We start from the raw sequence: 22,813 nt of genomic DNA, 5'->3' as shown, positions 1-22,813 counted from the left end.
AGATGAAAAAGAATGGTCAGGAGTGAAAAAAGCAGGAAAGATGAAGCAGGGAGAAGAAGAGCATTTCACTGGGCACAGACCTCTCTTGGACTTTCGGGACCTGCGATTTATTGAGCGGCCATCTTTGAAACGGTCGCAGTTCACTTCACAGGAAAGCAGAAAGACATAATTAAGTGAGAAGAGTGGAGGAAAGGAGAAATGTGTCAGTTAAAGACAGTTCAGTAGGACATAAAGTCGCCCAGAAAGACGTAAAGAGTAGATGGTCAAAGAGGGGGGAAAAAAAACAAGTCTTGGGGGTTCTGTCGGGAAAGCGATGTCTGACCTAACTTCTCCACAGGAGTGTTGAGTGGCAGGAAGCCCTGTTTGAGGAGTTGATCCATCATCTGGTCATCCTCTGTTTGGATTTCAGAGACCATGTTACAGGGGATCAGACCCGCTCGGTCTCGGATCTGTGCCCTGTAGAAGCCATCCGTATCTTTATTCCCATACACCTGAAGGAACACCAAAGCGTCAGGCAAAGACACACAGCCAGAGACAAAAGACACAGATCATAAAAGCTGCAACTAGGATTGATAGAGATAACTACAATTGATTTGGAACACTAAATGGAGTAGTTAAGACAGCATTTAAGCAATGTGGATTTTTTTTTTTAGTTGGGTATCAGTCTAAGCCAGCACCTTGATGATCTGGCCCTCTTTGAATGGCAGCTCCTCATCAGCAGCATCGGGGTTGGGAGACATGGACAGGGGGTCATAGTCAAACAGAGCCACAAACACGCGGGTCATCTCCTCCGTCTCTGATTCCTCGTAGTATTCCGGGGAACGCCGTCCCCGCCCGTGCCTGCGCCCGCCATAGCCGTCTGAAACATAGAGGAGGCCTCTGCTGCTACTACCAGCCTTATACAGCCACGCTGGCTGTAGAGGCAATGAGAGCAGAAGATGTCTCTTTGTTAGAGCTGACAGGGGAGAGGGCGATGAGATTCATGTGTGAAAAAAGAGCCAGAGATCGAATGAAATAGTTATACTTTTAGTTTTAATCTCGTTTCTTCTGTTGTGTTCACGCACTAGAAGCGCACAACGTTTTTTTTTTTTTTTTTTTTACAAGAAGGGCTCGGTACAATCGTAGCACAGCAGGGTTCTTCGTTCACACATCTCTGCTTGCTGGCGTGACAGTCACCATACAACATAGGACACAGTACAACACAGCACAGACAGGAAACACATGTCAAGCAGTTTGTAGGGTGCAAGGGAAACTGAATGACACAAGTAACACAGCACTATTGTTCATTGCTGTTTCACTGCCTTATCTCACAGAGGCTGATTAACATGCATGTTTTGCTGAGACTGGACATGTCGAGGGGAGCATTCCTACATCAGATGCAGGTGTAATGTCATGCTAATGTCAGACCACATCTGCAAACAGTGTGCAGCGTAAAAGGGCAAAGGAGGCATGTTCCCAGGGGAGATAATACATCAAATGTCCCAGCAGTTCCTGGCGACACAGATATCAGGGACAGTGAGGGGGGAAGGGGTGAACCTGATATCAGTTCTCCATGCTTCCCATGGATCACCATGTTAAATGTTTCAATGGCAGAGTGTCTGAATAATGGCTCAGGAGATATAGCAACCAATACCAACTAAGCAACTGAGATTATGCTTTTTGGAAGATGTGAAATATGCTTCGACTGTAGAACATGTTTGATTTGGATGGCAGCCGAGTAAATGAATGTGCAACCGAGTGATACCAACAAGGCAAAAAATGCACTAACTCTTCCAGTAATGTGTCTTTCCTTCTCACTGCATTGTAAACAGCTCATGCAAAATTAGCAAAACGAAAACCGGCTGCTGCTGGCTCATAAAGGCAGGAGGAGAAGGAAAGGAAGAGGTGGCGGAATAGGTTAGGAAGAGGAGGGTGGGCTTAGTTGTGGTGGGAGAGGGAGGGGCCAGGTTATGGAAGGTGAATGGGTAGAGTGGGTGGTTTGGGGTTTCTTGGGATTGAGGGAGTAGGGGTACAGACAGGAAAAGGATTTTCATTCTCCAGCAACGGGAAAAGTGGCCAGTCTTGTCTTCCCCCGTCAGCTTTATTCAGCTATGCTAAGCTAAGCTAAACAAAGCAGCTAACTGCACCAGCACAGAACAAAAGACCAACCATATCACTGCATGTGTTCAACAACGACTCTTGGCCTTTGCTGGCATTGTTAAGGTGAATTGTCATCTTGGAGAGAAGCTGCGTCACATACCATATTGATCGTCTGAGGACATAGATCGCCATATCCTGCGCCGAGCTACACTGCCATAGTAAACATCCTCCTTGACGGGTGAGAGGTTCCCCTCACTCCCCTCACTGTTACTGTCCATGGTGATCTCTACAGAAAACACCAATCACAACGTTACGGTCAGAGATCCCCCACACACACACACTCTGCTCTACCCCACGGCCCATTCACTCATGCTGAGACAGTAGGATCATGATGGCGTTGCCCTGAGGTGGCTGGGTGTGCAAGGCAACAGGTTTCACTCTGGAGTCACTGGGTGTAAAACAGCAATGCATTTACTGTTGCAGGGAGGTCAGATTGGGGGGTGGCCATGTAAACATGTTAACCCACAGTAGACACAGGCATAGGGGGGCGGATCTGAGATAACTTTCCTGCAAAACTGCGTGTGGACATTTGGCGAATCCAGCTCATGAGGATGGACAGCTACAGGGTGTGCAAACACCCCATAAAAAAGGGGTCTACATGGATTGTTTAAGCTCTATGGGAGAGATGTACAGCTCGGCTCACATGGGTAAAGGGAAACACATGGTATAAATAGCACAAACATCAGTGGCCCTGCAGGTGGGGGGGGGGGGGGGGCGCGCCTCCTCATGTGGTGACCTCACTAACCAATGGATGGAATGGGTCGTCGCTGAGGGGGGGTGCCGATGTGAACCGGCCTCCTCACTGAGTAGTCCCGTTGAGCGCTTTCGTGTGACGCTGAGTTCCCAATGATCTTTAGAGCAAAAAACAGAAGAGAAGAGATTAGAACAACACACCACCTGCCATGTAAAGATAAGTCAACACTTAAAACCATCTAAAACAATCCCACAATCCTGTTTAAACAACTGAAAACCATAAGAGCAAATGATGTGATTTCCATTTGTCCTTAGGGAGGTAAAATAATAATAAAAAAAAACAATAAAGGAATACAACAAACCATCAAAACAAGTAAATCAAATCAACCCCCAACACAACAACATGGACAGGGGGGGTTAGAAAGGGTCAGATGTTTAGCTAAAGACCATTTGTTTGGTTTGTTTTGTTCTGTGCATGTCAGCTCCTTGATGAGAAAAGGAAGCAAATGACGATAAAGAAACAGAGACAGAAAGAGAGGATGAGAAGAAAATGAAGAAAAGCAGATTGTGAGTGTAATTGAAAGTGGATAGCCGTGGTTAGATGGGCAAAGCCACTATGTTCTCAGCCTGGGGCTTTGCATAACAACAATTAACCCATTTAATATGTGAAAGTGATAATGAACATGATGAGATTTTTTTTTTTTGCTGAGACAAGTGAAAGAGACAAGCAAGAGATGGGGCTGAAGGCCAGATGAATCACAGCAGGCTGCAGCAGTCAGGATCTGCCTGGCTCTGTATGAAGCAATGAGAGGCTGAGGATGCTGGAATAAAGCTCCAAGCACAAGGTGGAGCGCTGTCTGCTGCTGTGGAGGGTGAGGCATGGAGAGCGACATGTGAAGCCAGCAGCTGGCAGAGAGAGAGCAGGGGTAAGACCGTGCACAGTGACTTTCCTCTCAATGGAACCTTTCCCCTCAAAGACATGAGAAGTCAAAACTTCATTAAATGGCCTTTAGGTAATTAAAAGCTTTACTTTAAAAATCCACCTGACAGTCTGAGTACAAGCAAAGTAATTCACACTAAATAAAACATCAAATCAGACCAACCATGAACGTGTGATAATTTCTCGTAAAATGAAAAACAAAATGCCAAATGAAAGGAAGGGGGGTTTAATTATAAAGAAAAACAAACAACATTAAGAAAACAGAATGGCTGCAGCTTGCGGATGGAAAGTACAGCAGAAAGTCTGAATCACACACCAGCGGCTGGTCCCGGTTCAGCCTGGACAAAGACTGGGCCCTAGCCTCCCTGTGGGGGCTGTAATAGACCCTGTCCAGCTCGTTCAGCCGGCCCTCGCTCAGGGCCCCCTCCCTGGAGTAGCTTCGTGGCCCGGCCTCCCGACCAGGCCCAAAGTGCTCCCTGTTCCTAAAGTCACCCGTGTGTACCGACTTGGTTGAAATGGCTGGAAGGTCCGAGTACTCCTCCTCCACGCTGCACTGGCGGGTCAGAGTTCTCTTACGCCCCATGGCCAGCGCCCGCCGTTCTACCGGGCCCTCGCAATGAATGAGCACCGTTCCCCGCAGTGGGCTCCCGTGGATATAGTAGCCTCGATGCCCCCGCCCTAGAGAGCCCTCTTCCTCGCTGCCACAGTCTAGACCGCTGTCTGGACTCTTGGTGTTTTGGCGGTTGGGGCGTCCCACACTGCGCTCGTCGGCGCTGTAGCAGTGGCGGCTGTCGCTGAAGCGAGGGGAGGAGCGTTGGCGCTGCAGGTGGCGAGAGGCCTTGCTGGGCGTGAGGTGGTTGTGCATGTGGGGGTCCTGGTGGGGGTACATCCTCCGCTGAGTGCGCGGCGTTCCCGGCCGACCGCCGTCTTCGAAGCACAGGCGTTGGTGGCCCATGCCGTCCACGCCGTCCGCCTCCTCCTCGGCCACCTCGGGGATGCTGTGGAGCCGCTTGCTGCGCAGAGACTTCTGCTTGACCACCTCCCGCTGCAGGTCCCAGCAGTCCCTCTCCTCCGCTAAGTCCTGACGCTTGTAATATGCCTTCAGTCGTGACCACAGGAGGCAAAGTTCCACAATTTCACAGTTCAGTTAGTTCAATTCAAAAGGTTCAGTTTAGATTTTTGTGAAGGGGAGGGGTTGAAAAGTTTTTCGAAGGTTTTTTTTTTTTAGAACAGGCAGGAAACAACACAGAATGTGAATAGAACAAATGGGGGGGAAAGACAAAATAAAGACAGAATTAGTTATTTGAGGCAATGTAGTAAGACATGCAGTCTCATTCGGTGAGGAGGAAATGGCATGCTCTGAACAGGAATCTGTGAAGGCTCAAACATGGAGTGAGAAGTGATAAACTGAGCGTGGGCACAGAGGTTCAATGTGGAGAAGGGAATTTGCACGTGGGAAATCAGAAATATTCCAACAAAAAGTAATTGCGGGGCTTAGTTAGTTCCATGGGTGAGGGATAAATGAAAACATCATTGTGGATGAAATGGAAAAATAAACCTAGACAAAAAACACCATGACGCTAAGCAAGTAGAAGAATCAGCTGCATTAGGACACTTGTTTAGCAACAACCTCAGAGTAAGTGAAACATACAGAACTTCCCTCTACGTGCTCACAGAAAACAATGGCAGAAGCAAATTTAACAGTTGGTCAGTATCTATTCCCTTAAACGTAGCTTTACTATACAGTGCAGTAATATTTTTACAGACGGGGATGGTTAATGTGTAACAGTGATTTACAGATAGATGACGAAAAGAAGATGCCGTATTGGTGTATTTGAAGATAATACACCGGTGAGTACTCTCCATGAACACAACATTACTGTACAGGTATTACTAAACAAAAACACTGGGATTAGATAGCCTAAACAAATCTGCAGTGATATTGCTCCGGCTCTACTATAATACAGAGGACCAATCAGGAACTACAGTACCTCTCACTCATAACACGGCAGATTGGCTTAATATCCACACATCCCCACTGACAGACCAAATGAAGACAGGATCATGTACCGACAATGTTAACATCTACATCCACAGTAGAGAAATTAAACATCAGGACGTGACAGACATAAACAAAAGTGAATATTTCCATTTAAGTACTCACTTAAATGAGATTCCCATATGCACTTGATATGTCATGACCCTTTGATACAGTATAATATATTAACATTTACACTTCAATCTCACATTCTAACATTCGACTTTAACCCTTGTAATTCTGCTTCGGTGCATCACAATGCAGTGAAAACCATAAAAGACATAGTGCTCACAGCCCTCTCTCTCTCTCATGCTGTAATGTGTACACAGCCATTCCCATGAGCTCAGCCTTGAATGAATGAGCGGTGCTGGAGGGTCGAGGTGGAGGAGCAGGCTGTGGGGGGTGGGGGTGGGGGGGGGGCTCAGCCAATCAAAGCCACCAGGGGCCTGGTTGTAGAGCCTGGTACCCTAAAGCCCTGTCTTTCTCCCCACCCTCCTCTGTCCTCCCCCAGGGCAACTACAGACTCGAGGTGTGCAGTAAGTACCTTAAGAGTGTTGTGAGAGTTGATACTGCGTCGGCGGCCTTCCTCCAGTTGCATCTCAGAGTAAAGATCCTCCTCGTCCTCCTCCATGATGTCAGACAGGTCAGAGCCCCGGCTGCTCTCCGTGTGGTACTCCTCACTGTGGCTGTAGTGGTAAGGATGGTGCTGCTAAGAAACAACAAGAGTGAGAAAGTTCAAACCTAAGAGGTAGAAATCATAACTTTATAGTCTACAGATGTAAAAAAAAAAAAAAAAAAATACAAAATTTGAGAGGACTTGATTTGATTCAGTTTGAGCAGTTTGCTGTGTTTTCTGTAAAGTACCTGTCTGCCCAACTCTGAGCCTCTAAGGAATTCATCCACAGAAGCTCCTCTCCTCCTGGCATGAGGAGAGTCGTAGCCATCTTCCTCCTCATCTGAGTTAAGCGGATGCAAGGCGTTACCCCGATCACTAAAAATATTCCTTTTCTCAACCTGATGAGAGAAATATGAGGTGGTTTAGACTGAAAAAGGATTCAAATAATTTAGTGCCACATTCTTAAAATCTTTCACACTAGTGACAAAAATGACACTAACAAGAAAACATCTTATCACACTGACAGGTATTTCCATTAGCATGATGAGAAATAGGATTTCCAGCCTCTACACTAGATTATGTATGAAGTCTATTCTATACTGAAGTCTCCACGTACCCGGTTCCCTTCGGCAAACACTCTCTGAGCAGCTTCCCTGGCCAGGGCCTTGGCGATGGTGTTGGAGATGGGGGCTCCCTGAGGCTGCGGCAGGATCCTCTGAGGAGAGGGCGATCGCCGCGGTTGGAAGTGCGGCGGCTCGAGGTTCGCTCCGCGCATGGGAGGCAGCGGAGAGGGGGAGCGCTCCCAGGGCTGGGACGACCGCAGGCTCACCTCATGCTCTTTGGTTTCTGGGTCTCTGGCACTTACTAACGTCTTGGACTTGGGCATGGGGTGGCACTGGAAATGAGGCTGGGAATGAGGAGGAGGAGGAGGAGGAGGAGGGTGGCAGACGGGCTGAGAGTGCGGCTGCGAGTGGGGCAGTGTGTGGGGCTGAGCTCGAGGCAGAGGCTGCATCTGGGGCTGAGGGTGATTTGGGGGGTACGTTGATGGGTAAGGGGGGTGGGTTTGCGAGTGCACCGGATGGGACTGCGGGTGAGGGATGGGGTGGGGAGCTGTGGTCGTTCTGTGGGAAAGACGTGGAGATCCCAGGAGATTGTGCGGGATGATGGCCACGGGCGAGTCCTGGGACTCTCCTTGTGTCGACAACGTCCTTACAATGACTTCTCTCGCCTCCAGACACTGAATCCTGTTTAACTCCACGGTCACATAGTCTGCTGTGGGGTACAAGACCTCTGCTATCTGCATTCACAGAGGAACCAGAGAGTCCTTACCAAAGGGCAATTAAGAACGTAGACATGCAAAAGTACATACTCTTAACCACACCATCATAAAATCATAACTACATGCACTTGTAGCTCTTTATATCTGTTGACTTAAGAGACATACTAGTCCAGTAATTTTAAGCCAAAATGGGGGTCAACCTTGAACAAATTGCAACAGAAGCAAACTCAACTGATGAACTCAACATGTCCTGAGTGACAAAAAAAAGCCCCAAAGAATCCCATTAGGGGGACGTTTTGAAAAAGACCAAATTATACCGCATTCATACGCCTATTAATTATTTTTCTCATGTGACTAGGGTAAAAATTTTAACCTTTAGATATCTCAATGAAAATTACTGAGTTGATTAAGACGAACAAAAAATGTATTACAAGTTTTTTGAAATTGTTTGTTAACATGAGCAAATTTGCATACATTTGCATAAATTCCACCATTTTGACTGCACGGATATGAAGGTGCTGTGGTGATACTAGCATGAAAATTGGGATGAGTTGACTCCATCGGCCACTTAACAAGAAACCACTTGAAATTTCAAGATGGCTGCAATTTTTCAAGATGACCGCCACCTTAGTGGAGCAGGTATGACTTGCTCCTTTCTTAAGGAGGTGAAGCTGCTGAGATCAGGGAGCTCCAGCAGAAGGACACTTGTCTTCTGACGGTTGTTTTGATCCAACAGTTCTTTAAAAAATATATATTCTTGCCATTTTCACCTTTAATGGTAGAGAGATATTTGTGAAAGGGGGATGGAGAGATGGAAGGACTTGCAACAAAGGACGTGGACTGGATTCGAACCCGTTGCTGCAGGAAGCACTGGTTTGACATGGTAGCCTAAGTGCCCTAGCTCATTAAGCTACAGTGTGCCTAACTGTAATATGTCAACCAGATGGAACAAGACATTTTCACCTGCTATAACCAATGTTTAGATCTGGTGTTGTATGTATGCAAATTATCCATACATAATTAGATTATGCACTGTTTGCTCATGTTGACAAAGAATAAATGTTTTGTTTGTCTTAATGTAAGTAATCAACTGGGTAATTTTCATGGAGATATCTAAAGGTTAAAAATGTTTACCTTAGTCACGTGAGAAAAATAATTAATAGGCGTATGAATGAGTTATATTTTGGTCTTTTTCGAAAATTTCCCCCAATGGGATTCTTCACTATCAGGACATGTTGAGGATACAAAATCAGTTGAGTTTGCTTCTGTTGCAATTTGTTCAACCTTTTTTCATAAAAATGACTGGACGATACTGCTTATTCCATATTGTCATGACATAAAGGTGTGTTGAATGTACATCTTTAGCAACTCTTGCCCCAGGGGGCTCCATATCAACATTACATCATTTCTCCAGGAGATGGCAATAGAGCACTATTCACAGGAGTCCCTGCTGAGGAAGGCAAGGCCGCACGTTTTTTAAGAACTATATTGAAAGAACGTCTTGTTTGACATTTGATACCTTTTGTCCCTTTGTGCACACGGCATAGCCAATCACACTGGCCCCATTGGAGGTTCCTGAAGGTGTCAGAGGCGGCGGCTTCCATCTGACCTGCAGGACACCAGGAGTCTGACCACACTGGACTTGCACCTCCTGGGGAGGGAGAGGGGGCCCTGGGGAGCACAACACACACACTGGATAAGGAGAGAAAAAGAAAACACAGCTCAACAGTGGCTGAGCCATTTCTGCCAATCTGATCACAAATGAATGTGCTGACCTCAGTACTATGGGTCTACTCCACATTAAGGAACCATTTCACAGTGCTATGCAATAAGATTATTCTCATACAAGGCGAGCCGTGCTATATGTCTCAGTCTAAAGGAATGCATACAACATAACCTTGTGTTGTTACAAAGACCTCTATCAAAAAAGATCATATGAATTGAATTCTAAATTATTATAAATTAAACATTTCCAATTTCTCTGAAATGTCATTTGCCAGTGGCATTTTCGGTTGCACAGTGAGTCAGTGACATTGGAGTATTTCTTCTAATTCAATATTTTAGAATGACTTTTTATATTCATACACATCTCTGTACAGGTTTGTGGTGTGTATCCCCAAATGTACTGTATTTGTAGGACATTGGGCAAATTTGTTACATTGGTTCAAAAAGCCAAGTTTGCCAGCAGTTGCCATCACTGCATGAATAGGAATATCCTGTTGCCAGATACTCGCTGACAATATTTTATGGAACATCAAAAAAAAAAAAAAACACAGTTTGCTGTTTCCACAATCTGTCAGCACTGCCTCCACACTAAACAACATACCCATCTGTGCAGCGCTGCTGCTCCCCTGCAGTCACACAGTGAGACAGAGTGAGCAGATGCAGTCAGCAGTATCTTGGAGCTGCAACGTGCAGCTGCGTGTGTGTGTGGGTCTAACACAATCTTAATCACATTTCTACACTGACTGTCAGCTGACAACACACACACAGTCCTGGAACAGCAGCAGTGGCTGTTTGGAGATTTCATCCCCCCTTCTCATATTTAAAACTACACCAGTCATAAACAACAAGCTCCTCTGAGAACTGAGATGAGCGTTTAGCTGAATGTTTCAGTGGAGTCACTTCCTCTGGTACTGGGTACAAACAGCAGACACAGGCAGGTTATTGGGGGCTGCTTCCTGTGACTAATACCAATAAACATGTTGTCATCACTAAGAGCTAATGAAGTCACTTGTTTGAGAAGCACATGCTGAGTGCGAAAGCCTAATATAGTTCCTCCAGACACTGCCCTCCTTATTGAGTGGTCCACCGATAACCGTAGTGTTTTAGACGCCTCTGATTAACATGTTCAATAGACAGATCATTTAATGAACTCTCAGCATGTTCCATCGTCAGCTGCCAACAGAAAACGTCAATTCAAACTTCAGTATCACTCTATCTTTGCCCTCCCCCTTCTTCCTCTCTCAGACCCTTTGTGTCCTTCTTGTATCTCCTCTTGCACTTTGTTCAACTCATTACTTGACTACATAATCTTTCTGCTATGTCCTTTTTGTCTCTAATTTTCGAAACAGGTTTCATCTTATCCTAGTGACCTCACAAGTGAGGTCTTGGTCTCTTTCCCTGTTAACTAACTAAAGGTTAAATAATCATAATCCCATTACTCTGGGCACTTAGTTAGAAAAAGCATTAATGTGACATGTCTGTGCCATGTCCTTTGGATAGAAGTGTCTGACAAATGACTAAATGTAAATCTAGATGTTTTGTCTGCACGTTTTGTCTGCACGTGACACGATTAATCGTGGTATTAAACGCCAAAATTAATTGTTCGGAAAGGTTCCTAAATACCGTCACTTTCTAAAATAGATTATGGGAACCATATCAGCAGATATGCACCACAGTAAAAGAAAATGCACAGATACTGGTCCATTTACCTAACATAACACTGAATTGGTAGGAATTTAAATGTTAGCGTGTCATTTGTAATTTAAAAAAAATATCAAAATAAACTTAAACATTTGGTATAGATGACAATTAATGACTTAAATATTTCAAAGTGATTACATTTTGACTATATTTGATTTTACACATTCATAGTGTTGTGAAATGTATTGATGCATAATAATCGTGATAATCGCAATACCATGATTATTTCTCTGACAATAATCGTACCAAGAAAATCTATAATCGTGACATCTCTAGTCTGCACCCAGAATTGGCTAATTCCTCTGTTCCTATGCTATATCACATACAAAAAATAGCACCATAAATGTATCAGACTGTGAAGAGATTCACTCTTATGACATTCTCACTTGAAAAGATTTCCTGCAGCAAGACAGCCAGACTGTGAGGCCCAAGTTAATGCTGGCAACAGCAAAGCATCAACGAGTCTCACGGGAGAAGAAATCCCAGAGATCTACGTTAACTATTTACACTAGCTTGGCTTCCAGAGACACTCGTTTCCAGTCTCGTGTAGCTCTGTTCAGCGAATGCTTCTTTCACGTTTTCTCACTGCACTTTCCATTTCTTTTTTTTTGCGCCATGCATGTGTGTTATCACAGTAATACACACACAAATCCTGGAGGGCAATCTCAAAGTGGCTGGGGAAAATGAAAATGGCAGAGATGTTTGTCAGGTTTGTAAATGTAATGGGCTTGAAGCGTGTGGCTGAGTAAATAAATTGATGACTGATTGTTGAATGTAAATTATCGGATGGCTTTCCATGTGAAATATCATTGACTGTGAAACATAACAGAATGTGAAGCTAGAACAGCAATCACACTGGGGGGACAAGAGTTTATCATAAATACACGGTGCATGAAACTATTTGCAGACACCAAAATGAGTAAGACTAGTTTGGTCCAGTCTGAGAGCTCATATCAGGAAGTATACTACCTGCTCAGTCCCGAACAGCAGTCAGACAAGGTTAGCAACCAGATAGTAAACATACTGCAGTGCCTTTCTGAGTCAGATATTTTTTTTTAGAAATTAAAAGGAGGTAAAATAAGATTTTAAAAAAATGAGACTGCGTGTGAGATTTACACCTTCAAGGTGGCTAAAAGCATGCCTCCAAATGAATATCAATGTTGCTTTGGGTCTGAAGAGTGAAAAAAGTAACAAATTTCTCAAAGGTTCAACTCAACAAATTAACACTACCCCCAAGTTGCCAAGTTGCCTCAGAATACACAGTTTTAAGCCTGATTCTGACAACGCTGATGGTTTCTGATCGAGAGCTTTTGTCAGTGGTTGAGGGGTGAACATGATTCACTTTGTGTGAACTCTTCAAAGATGCTCGTCGTCAGCATCTTTCACATCTTTCTAGTCACATATGCTGACTAGAAATCTAGCATGCTAAATATCGAGTGAGACCATACATCATGTTGTTTGGGGTGAAATGCTGTGTCACTCATGAACTCTACATGACTTCAAGGCTGCCCACTCTCAGGTCAGCAAGTTGTGTAGAGTGAACTATCATATTTACTCATTGGTACTCAAAAAAACAGCTGAGAATAATGGGAATGGTTTTACATCTCTGAGGTTTTCATCAGGCCTTGTGGGTATCTGAATCAAATCCCATGGCAATATTTCTGGACCAACATGGTGGACGTTCAGAATAACCAGTCGACCAACATTTCCATTCCTACTTCCATTTACTGAGGATCATGAGTGTGAATGAGAGTTATGCTTCGGGGGCTGACCTGCAGGCTGAGTGCAGAACTCCACTGAGATTTCCCTCTTCTCTCTTTGATCCATTGGAAGCTGCCAAGGCACCTGATGTGGCTGCGCCACAACTTTCACCTTGTAAACTGTCATGGGCTTCAGATTGAAGAACTTGTACTTGTAGCCTCCGGCTTTGACCATGTCGTACTCTGCACCATTGAGGAAGATAGTGTGGCTGTAGTTGCTGTTGCTGGGCATCCAGGAGAGCTCAGCAGAGACCTGTGTGATGCCGTCCACTCGTAGGTAGTAAGGTGCCACCACCACATCTTTTCCCACCAGCAGAGTGCAGCGCAGCTCGTCCGACGGGCCGCGATCAGTGATGCTCTGCACACAAATGCGGTAGGTGTTGGTGGCAAGATTGAGCTTTTCAATAAGAGACTTTGTCCTGCCCCCGTAGGGGACACTCATGCGCACCTCCTTATCCACCAAGACATTGTAGCCACTGATGGAGCCCCAGCCTGGTGGGACCACGGGAGGATCCCAGCCAATAATAACACTCTTGGCCAGTTGTTTGATCAGGTTGATGCGGCGGGGATAAGGCACAATGTCTTCACCGACCTCGTCAATGCTGACATCCAGGGTTCCAGTCCCATTGCTGGACGAGCCCAGGAGGTCCATGCCCAAGCTGCTGGTGCTTAGGCAGTCTAGTTTACTGTCAGACAGCATGCTGCTGATGCTTGATCCTGTCCCTGTTCCTGTGCCTACACCCAGTCTCTGAGACCCCAGGCTACTGTGGTTGAGGTAGCCAGGTTCTTTAGCCACTGTATCCCTGTGCTGGACAGAGGGTTTCCCCTCATCTTGGACAAAATCCACAAAATTGGATGGGACGAGTCCACGCTGTCCATCCAGAAGTTCTCCTGAGGAACGGACAAGACATAGTTGCTATCGTGGTGATGTGAGGGTCAAAACAATAAACAATTATCAAGCCAACTCAGACCTTCATAAAAGCCATCCTCATCCATCGTCCCGTAAACGTAGAGGTACTTTCCTGCCACCAAGGGGAGCTCTGCCTCAGGATGCTCGTTGGGCCCATCATAAGGATTGTAACTAAAGCAAAAACAGAAATGAATAAAATCAAGTGCCAGATTTGTTTTAATGTCAAACACTGAACATCTCCAATAATGTATGTATGTCAAGTAAAATGTTTTGCTGAGTGCTGCTTTGAAAAATATGAAGTTTGTTTCTACTTCTATCTATTTTGGTTCAAATATGACGGCGTTGAAGTCAGTGTGGGTTTAAAGCTCTGGCTCTGTTTCGCACATTTATGCTATGAGGATTCCAATTATTCGGTACAGGTATTTAAGAGGTTAATTTAGAGACAGAAACACTGAATTGTCTTTAAGTCCACAGCCTAAAACATTGCAAGAGAAAGCAAATAACCTCAGCAAGATTTGACCAGAACTTGTATCCACAGATCAGAGGGTTTAGTTTATTGTAAAGATGGAAAGGACTTTTGCCCAACTCTCTTTGTTAGCATTCTCTTGTAACTATGTTCATACTGCATCACGTTGGTCTGGTTTTACTTTGAAAATCACCCTTTCACACACACACATTCATACAGCACTGGGCATAGCGCAGGAAACTAAGCATTCACACACATTCATGCACCCAATGGACGCATCGGGCCTGGAATCGAACCACCGACCTTCCGGTTAGTGGACGACCCGCTCTACCTCGTGAGCCACAGCCGCCCATTGAACTTTAATACACTGTAAAGACTTGAAACCTGTCAATATTGATCTGCCAAATCCATTGTGATGCTTTAGATTATCGTAACATGTTCAATGTTTCAAAAGAAATAAGACCGTGTACACTGTGATTACAGGTAAATTGTGTGCTGTATAAACATACCTGTACCGAGCAATACACAGACGGACCTTCCCTGTGAATCTTGGTTTGGACCTGGTGGTTGAGCGGAGCTCTTTGTCCATCTAGAGAAGGCAAAACAAGATACAAATAAACATCAAATGCTCCTTCTTTGTGCTTTCACAGGATTCGACCTAGGATGACTCTCAAACTCATTTTGTATGATCATGTTCAGAGCCATAGCGTTTCTTCCAAACTAATTCTATTTTTTTAAAGTTCGCAATAAACATGTTTCTTTTCTTTTTTTTTATATCCTCTGACGAACTAAAAATATTATGAGCAGTCCCAAACAGTCTGCACGAGTGACACGGGAAGCCTCTGGCATCCCTGCTGTGTGGATTTTCTCTTGTTCAGCCAAAGCACATTACTTAGATTAAAATGAAGCAGCATTTTTTCTGTGCTGTCTGTACGAAAGCATAACACAGGTATGAGAGGGGTAACAGATCTAACATCAGCGGGTTGAGGTCACTGAATGGTGTTTAGGTTACAAATTATTATCATTATAAATTATTGGTGGTTCTTCTACACTGCAGCCACTCATTGTCATTCAGGATATTTAGAGAGTCTTGCCTTGTGTAGCTATGAGAAAGTTGCAATAAAAAAGGAGCCACATGGGACACAATTGGGCATGATCAGATACCTCAGAGAGGAAAGCCCGGGCTGGGCTGCTGCCTCGAGTGCGAGTGAGGAATGTTGGCTTGACAGAGAGGAGCTCGGGCTTGTCTCCACTGATCTGGAGTGGTCGAATGAACTCAGATATCAAAGATCTGCTTGTTGGAGCCTCATTGCCTGTGGAACAAACAAAACTTTTCTCATCAGATCCTCACATCACAATACAAGTCAACTCGTGTCAAACATGAAGCAGAAAAAAATCATTAAGTCTATGTCCACTTCAGAGATGTGAGAGACAAACAAAAGGGGAGACAGGGAACATAAAAGAATTCAAATGAACAGCACTAATGGCCTCCGCAATCTAATACACATCTGTTTTGATTCTTGAACAATTTGATGTCAAGGACCAAACTGACACCAATTTGATATGTTTTGTCCCAGGGTCCCTATCTTGGAGGATTTTTTGCTTCTCGATGCTTCATCACAGCAATGACCTATTTTTGGTCATGGGTTTCACACATCATTTCATTGTGTTACTGTCATTGTGGAGCCATCACTGCTGTACAGTACCTTATATACTCTTTTATAAGGACATACTGTACTATAGCATATCACTTGCATACTGTAGATGTAATTTTACCAATAGTTGTGTTAAACAGGTGCTGTGTAGGTAAATGTCACACTGTACTATAATAGTCTTCAGCTTCCAATCACTTCTAAACATACAGAATTAATGGAAGAGTTGAGTGATGAATACTATTGTAATTAGTGAGGCCTTTGTATATTCAAGTCAAACTATACACTACACTGTAACTGATTATTTCTTTAGCAGTTTGTGTTTACTGCAGATTAAGTTGGAAGCCCAGCCTCGCAGACTTCAAGTTTCAGCAGGAAGTTTTTTTTTTACCCTCTTTCTATGAAGTGTGGTCACTCTCATATGATAGAGAGGTTACAAATGCACAGCACCTGGGCAATGGTGGACTTTAATCTGACATTCATTTGGTGGCCTCTTAACTCTAGATATTACTTTCTTTGCTAGAAATGTGATCACAGCTTTGACCTACAGTATAAGACACATAAATAAATGTAAAAGAATAATGTCTGCTTTTGCTTTTAAAGCTCTGCGCATCAATAAGGTCCTACACATACCTTTTCCTATGGGGGCAGCCAGTCCATTAAGGAGCTGGGACAAGGTTTTGTTGGGTGACCCGGGAGATTCACATAAAGTTAAGGGTTCAGTGCTGAGGATATCAAACTTCCCGGCCTGGAGCCGGAACTTCTCCAGCTCTTTTGACAGGAGGTTGAACTGCTCACTCTGACTCCGACATTTTTCCTCCAGCTCACGCACTTTGGCCTGTCGATGGTGTGGGAGGAAATTCATTGAGAGAGGAGTGAGAGACGGAGGCAGAGCGATAGACAGAAAGAAAAGAAGAGACAGGCAGGCAGATGGGGAACAGGAGAGACAGGATGGGAAGAAGAAAGAGGCAAAATAAAAATAAGGAAACCACAGAATACAGGACTGAACATTTTGAACACACAAATACTGAGTACGCACATATACATATATAAACAGTAGGTATAGATACAAATGTATACTGTACCTCTACAGGCAACACACAAATAGAACATGGGATGAAATTTTACAGAAGCACTCATAACATTTGGATCAGTCATTGCAGAGAAAAGCTTCTTGGAATGACCTTTTAACTACTACTGACAGTACAGTATACAAATCACATGCAGTACATTTAATGCTAATAATACTGAAAATAAAGCCCTTTCGCTTTAAGGCCATATGCATATCCCACACTGCACAGTGTTGGAGAGGATGGGCTGCATGATACTTTATATTTTTACTTATTGTTAAGTTATACCACAAAAAGACCAAAATCGATAATGCAAATAAATGGTGTAGCCATTGAGCCACACTGCTGAGCTAGCGCTTTCATCATGATCCTGCTACTGTAAATACTGAGGCGTCAAATGTGTTTGACTCCACAACTGAAAATAGCTCCCAGTGGCCCAGGTGCTTTAGGAAATGACTTTGCCTCTGAACATTGTTAGGAATGGTCTTCTCTTGAGATTTGTCAACAATAAGCAAAACATAAAATATCATCAGCCACACTTTAAGAGCAGGAAACTCCATTGCACAAATGATCAATGACAGATTGAACATTTGTTTGGGCAGGAGTAATGGAAATTCCAGGTGCTACAGTGTGATTTCTCAAGCTGAATTATGCAGTGCATCAGAAATCACCTCTCAGTCTGAAACTGACAACAATCTGAACCAGAGATACTCCAGAGGACACTGAAGCTTCCATGGAATTTTTTTCAGTAGCACTGCCCAACACACAGCAACACCCGCTGCAGCACCACTCTCTGTGTTCCTCTGATAAAACACTTCGTCCATTTCATGCAGACCGGTTGTTGCTGGATATAACATGCTGTTAGCGAAAAGACGACAAAGGAACTCCTGCGTTTGTAAAACAGAATTAGTAAATTAAGAGGCGTTAGTTTTAATAGCATCATACAGTACTCAGCTGTATGGCAGGTAGACCGGTTTTAAAACATGCTGGATAACACACATGCAAAGCTACAACAGAAAAGGATCACATTTGTCACCGTTTGGCAATGTGATCCTTTGATGTCAATACAGTCTGATAATAATATATACATTATTATAGAAATACAATTACTAATATAACATAAAGTACTAAAATCAGCTTTACACAATGACTTCTTATTCCTATTTATTTTGATGGTTAAATATATTTTCTAATTAAATACATTTCTTTGTTGTAGTCATATTTGTATTTTTTTCAAATCTAAACACACACTTAAAAAGACATGTCTGGTCTTATGAATTTAAATCTGTATGACTCAGTGTTGATGGGCTTTGATTATGTGGAAATGAGGTCAGTCAGCAAGGCCCCAGGCATTTATCTTTAACAGGAGTCGATCCATATACTGAAACTTTCTGAACCTTGTCATCAATTGTTAAGTGAGTGTAGCTGAATTTTCCTTTATGATCAACTCAGAAAGACCTCCAGTTGTTGCTGTCAGTCATCAAAGAGCCCTCCACTTGTGAGTTTGCTGTGATGGGAAATGTGAAACATCGGTGGTAAAGCCCAAGAAGCAGTTTGGAAATGTTCTGGCAACCAAGCAATACACACCGCACTTGAATTCTGACTCTTTTTTTGTTTTGTTTTACTTATTGTCTACCACCTTTCAAATCAATTAAAACTGGCATCATGGTGAACGATTGTTTTGCAATGAGCGGTTAGATCGTCAGACATCCTGGACCAAAGTAAACATGTGAGGACTGTACCATATTGATAATACTGGGAAAGGTGTAAAAATATCAATAAAAGCAGTTCTGAAATACCTGCATGCTGTCCAAGTGGTTCTGTATAAGCATAACACACACCCGTACAGTGAACAGAGATGTAGGAAAGAAATAAAGCACAATTACAAATACGATCACTCGTACACATCTTGAAAGCACAAGACTCTTAAAATTACAGGCTGCTTTGACACTCACGCATATACAGTACATTTCACCCAATTACAAGGCTAACAGAAAGATTAAATAAAAGATAGATAATAGACTATACAGTATGTGTTTGACTTATTCACTTTTCTGAAAAAAGGGTTGCAGGTGAACTTCACATGACAATTTAAACATATTGTGAAACTATAAAATATACGGTAACACTTTACTTGAATAGGTATTCATAAGATTGACATAACACTGTCATAACCATGACATAACAGCTGTCATAAACATCAATGAATACTTATGACAGCTGTCGTTAAGTGTCATTCGGTAAGTTATGTCACTTTTGATGCAAAGTTGACATTGTTTGAGATGTTTTTGTTCTGACAACTTGACATAAAGACAATTTAAACTGTCATAGCAGACCTAATTGCCAAACTTTAAAAATTATGTTAAGTTCTCATAACAAGGACATCTCAAATAATGTCAACTTTGCATCAAAAGTGACACAACTTACCGAATGACACTTGACGACAGCTGTCATAAGTATTCATTGATGTTTATGACAGCTGTTATGTCATGGTTATGACAGTTTTATGTCAATCTTATGAGTACCTATTCAAGTAAAGTGTTACCGTATATACTCAGCCCAAGACTCATAATTAAAAAAAAGAGAGAGAACTAAAATAAACAGGAGCACAAAGATTCAAGAAGTGAGTAGAGCAGGAAATGGCTGGAAGTATACACAGGTCTGCCCCCAGGCTGTCTAGTCTCTTTTCCTCCAGCAGCAGCCACATAAACACACACAGTCACGTCACCCCCCCGAGTCCAGACGCTCACCTCTAACAGATGGACAGCGCCCTCATGTTCCTTTTTAGCCTCAACCTGAGCCTAGGAAACACAGGGTGCAGTGTTTCAGTTCACTTTCATTTATATTGCAGTTTAGTTTCAGTTTAAAACACCAATGAAAGGCCTTGAGAAACATAATAAAAAAGCTTTTCATTCACTGGTGCTGAGGGTGAAAATGGTTGAAAAGAAAGTTACTCATCTGTCCACACAGTATGAAGCTGCAATGAAGGATGAAACTACGGGTAGTACATTTCTTTTCCTTATATTCAACATTTGCAAGCAGTGCCTTGACTTAAGTGGAAATTAATTCCTTTAAACTCAGCTCACAACCAGCTTTAGACATTGTGGCTTTTCTTACACCATTTTCACCTCTTATGCTTTGTGTTTTTTAAGCTTCCTTAAAACAGTGAGTTATCCAACATCAAACAATTGTGTGCATGCAAGACAGCTAATATAATAAAGGAAGCATTTATATTTCAGGTTACACACTTACCTGTATGGCTACATCTAAATTAAAGGTGTCCTATTACAGACTTCAGAGTCAGATGCAGCCATAGAGGAATCATATTTTAAAATTCAGTATGGTTCATTTCTCTCTACTCTGGTCTCCTCAAAGACACATATCCTTTCATTTACATCACCACCTGCAACACAAACTGGCTTTTGACTATTAAAGTGTGGGCAATGTGCTTATCCACTTGTTTCCCACAATTATTTCTTCAGTTGTATCATTCTGTAAAGTTACCTACTGTACATGGTCATTCAAAAAGATGAACATGTTGTCACGCCTTTGTGTCAATGGTTGTCGAAGCTAAGAAAAGTGGCCTTGTGACAAATGAAAGAATCTTGAATGAATTTTAAATTGTGTTGCATCAATGAGGAGACTAGTGAATTCAAGAGAAATAAGGTTTGGTATTATAGAAGCATAACACTGGACAGAAACACAGCATAATACAGCCCATTTTTCTTATGGGAACTAGAAACATCTGTTGAGAAAAACAAGTGTTCCACATGAATATGGCAGCATCTGTGGACTTTACAATTTCATAAATCTACTTTGCAGGCAATTAATTTAGGAGAATGCAGAGAGCAGCCAGTGTCTGAAGGAAGATAAGGCATAATGAGCTTCTGTTAATGAGAAGCTGAGAACTCGGCCTGTGAAAGGCTGACTGTGAAGTTAGAGCAACACTGCAGCAACAGCTACACTGGGGTACACACACACAGTTTCTAAAGAAGGCATTGGTGACAATTCCTATCACGTTCACACTATCAGCAATCTCAGCCTTTGCTCGGCTTGCTTTGACATTACAGTCAGTTCCAGTGCACAGAGAAGGAAGACCGAGCATCACGTGGGCCTGGGCCAGCATTTTGTTTAAGCCAGCCTCTAAAAAGTGTCATATCAACTCTGGGGTTTGAACGTTTGATTCGCTCACTTGTAACAAACAAGAGCGCTCCTGAAATGTTGAGCACTTAGGGTTTAGAGAATGATAGACAGCTGAGCGATGGGGTTGAGAGGATGCGTTGGGAAAGCGGCGAGAATATTGAGAGGAGCGAGTGCTGTGGCCTGTAGAAAGCACTGTTCTTTGCCCTGCTCTCTATGGTATAGTCTTTGAATTGACTTTCACCTTTGTTGCACTGTATGTATCGCACCAGTGCTCGACAAAAAAGCTCTTTGACCCATGACACAGGCACAAGCGCCAGCTGGGCAAACAAGAAAGCCCCACCCTCTGGTGCTGCGAGTGTGATTTACCCTGAGTTGCCTTACCTTCTGAAGAAGGTCAATCTCCTGCTGCTTTGCATTGAGTACAGCCAACGCCTGCTCATGCTCCAACTCTAGCTGCTGCCTCCGCTCCGCAGCCTCACGCATATGCTGTCCGCAGGGGGTGCAGGGGTGGAGAGCCGGGGGGGAGGGTTGTGGGGGGGGAGCATAGAGAGGGCTGCTGTTAGTGGAACTAAAATCCAACGGCACTGAGCCAACACAAAATGCATCTCCAGTCTTCTCCCCCACACTCAGAGACAACACAGGTGTTACATGTGCACACACATCACACATACAGAGAGGCTGGTTAACAGTGTACTGAGCTTTTAAACCCTTAACACCAAGACATAAACTAGGCCACAGCAAAATGCCATGTGAGAACAGTTTATGTCAAATGATCCGCAGGAGAGATCAGCTCAAGTTTGCACAAAGGTGCTTATGGATGAGGACTAGAGATGCTTTGCTGTGTGAACAAAAAACACTAACATCAATCCACAGTCAGGTTTGCTGCCCCCTTTAGGTAACACAATACCTGTTAGAAGTCTGGTCACTGGGACTGTTTGAAAAGCTGTCCTCAGCGATGTGTCTTTGCATGATCAATACAGGGTTTTAAGTTACATGAAAAGGGTGAGCAAACTCCATAGCGTGCTCACTTGTCTGTGGTCATCCATAACAACAAAAGAAGCCATACAATACAAGGGACTGAATGCTAGGTTCTTCATAATACAATATGCCCGTGTCATCCAGTCACGTCACTGCTCCCAATATATGTGAGTATTTGCAACACTGTCAGGTGAGAGAAGCAAATGACATTTTCATGCCAGTAAAAATTAAGGTCTAAGATAGGTAATGTCATCAAACTTGTGGGTGACATTATCATCATGAAGGGTGACCCACTCTCTAGATCTCTTCTTCCTTCCCCCTCCCAGTTGTCACAAAGCCAAACTCTTTGTCCTGCCTCATGCAAAAGTTACATTCCACAGTGCTGTGGTCATATAGCCAGGTGACCATACGTATGTCTGGTAAGCAGCCCACGGGTAAAGGGAGAGATAAGCACAGCCACTGAGGTGGACAGAAAGCATTCAGAATGGGACTGAGTAGGACTGCTCCCTAACAGATGGACATAGCAGTGATACCTTATAAACCTAGCTGGGGCAGAGGGGGTCAGGGGGAAGGCATGGGGGGGGGGTTAAGGAGGGTAGGAGAACATCAAAGGGTGGAATAGGAAAGGGAAGTGGGGCAGACTGCTCCAAGCTTCTACTCTTTCACAGCTCCTGGTCAGAACTCCCAACACGACACTGGAAGG

General features: G+C 43.6%; 1 protein-coding gene across 1 annotated transcript in view; it reads right to left on the bottom strand.

Moving 5' to 3' along the window:
• rimbp2b (RIMS binding protein 2b) overlaps positions 1–21,618 on the bottom strand; it is a gene marked incomplete at its 3' end in the record, with an annotated part of 28,194 nt that extends 6,576 nt beyond the window's left edge. Inside the window, exons 1-18 of the mRNA XM_083978848.1 lie at positions 21,514–21,618; positions 19,740–19,790; positions 18,789–18,809; positions 16,553–16,757; positions 15,432–15,580; positions 14,777–14,856; positions 13,863–13,972; positions 12,904–13,782; positions 9,225–9,376; positions 7,043–7,723; positions 6,675–6,824; positions 6,355–6,519; positions 4,089–4,871; positions 2,885–2,990; positions 2,240–2,365; positions 678–859; positions 323–491; positions 81–143 (exon numbers count right to left, since the gene is read on the bottom strand). Coding sequence (XP_083834974.1) covers positions 81–143; positions 323–491; positions 678–859; positions 2,240–2,365; positions 2,885–2,990; positions 4,089–4,871; positions 6,355–6,519; positions 6,675–6,824; positions 7,043–7,723; positions 9,225–9,376; positions 12,904–13,782; positions 13,863–13,972; positions 14,777–14,856; positions 15,432–15,580; positions 16,553–16,757; positions 18,789–18,809; positions 19,740–19,790; positions 21,514–21,615 — 4,174 coding nt within the window. The 5' untranslated portion in view covers positions 21,616–21,618. The remainder of the gene's footprint in view (positions 1–80; positions 144–322; positions 492–677; positions 860–2,239; positions 2,366–2,884; positions 2,991–4,088; positions 4,872–6,354; positions 6,520–6,674; positions 6,825–7,042; positions 7,724–9,224; positions 9,377–12,903; positions 13,783–13,862; positions 13,973–14,776; positions 14,857–15,431; positions 15,581–16,552; positions 16,758–18,788; positions 18,810–19,739; positions 19,791–21,513) is intronic.
• Between the last annotated feature and the right edge of the window lie 1,195 nt (positions 21,619–22,813).

This window comes from Trachurus trachurus (genome assembly GCF_905171665.1).
Source record: "Trachurus trachurus genome assembly, chromosome: 9".
In the NCBI taxonomy this organism is placed as follows: Eukaryota; Metazoa; Chordata; class Actinopteri; order Carangiformes; family Carangidae; genus Trachurus; species Trachurus trachurus.
This window is presented reverse-complemented; position numbering and strand designations above follow the sequence as displayed.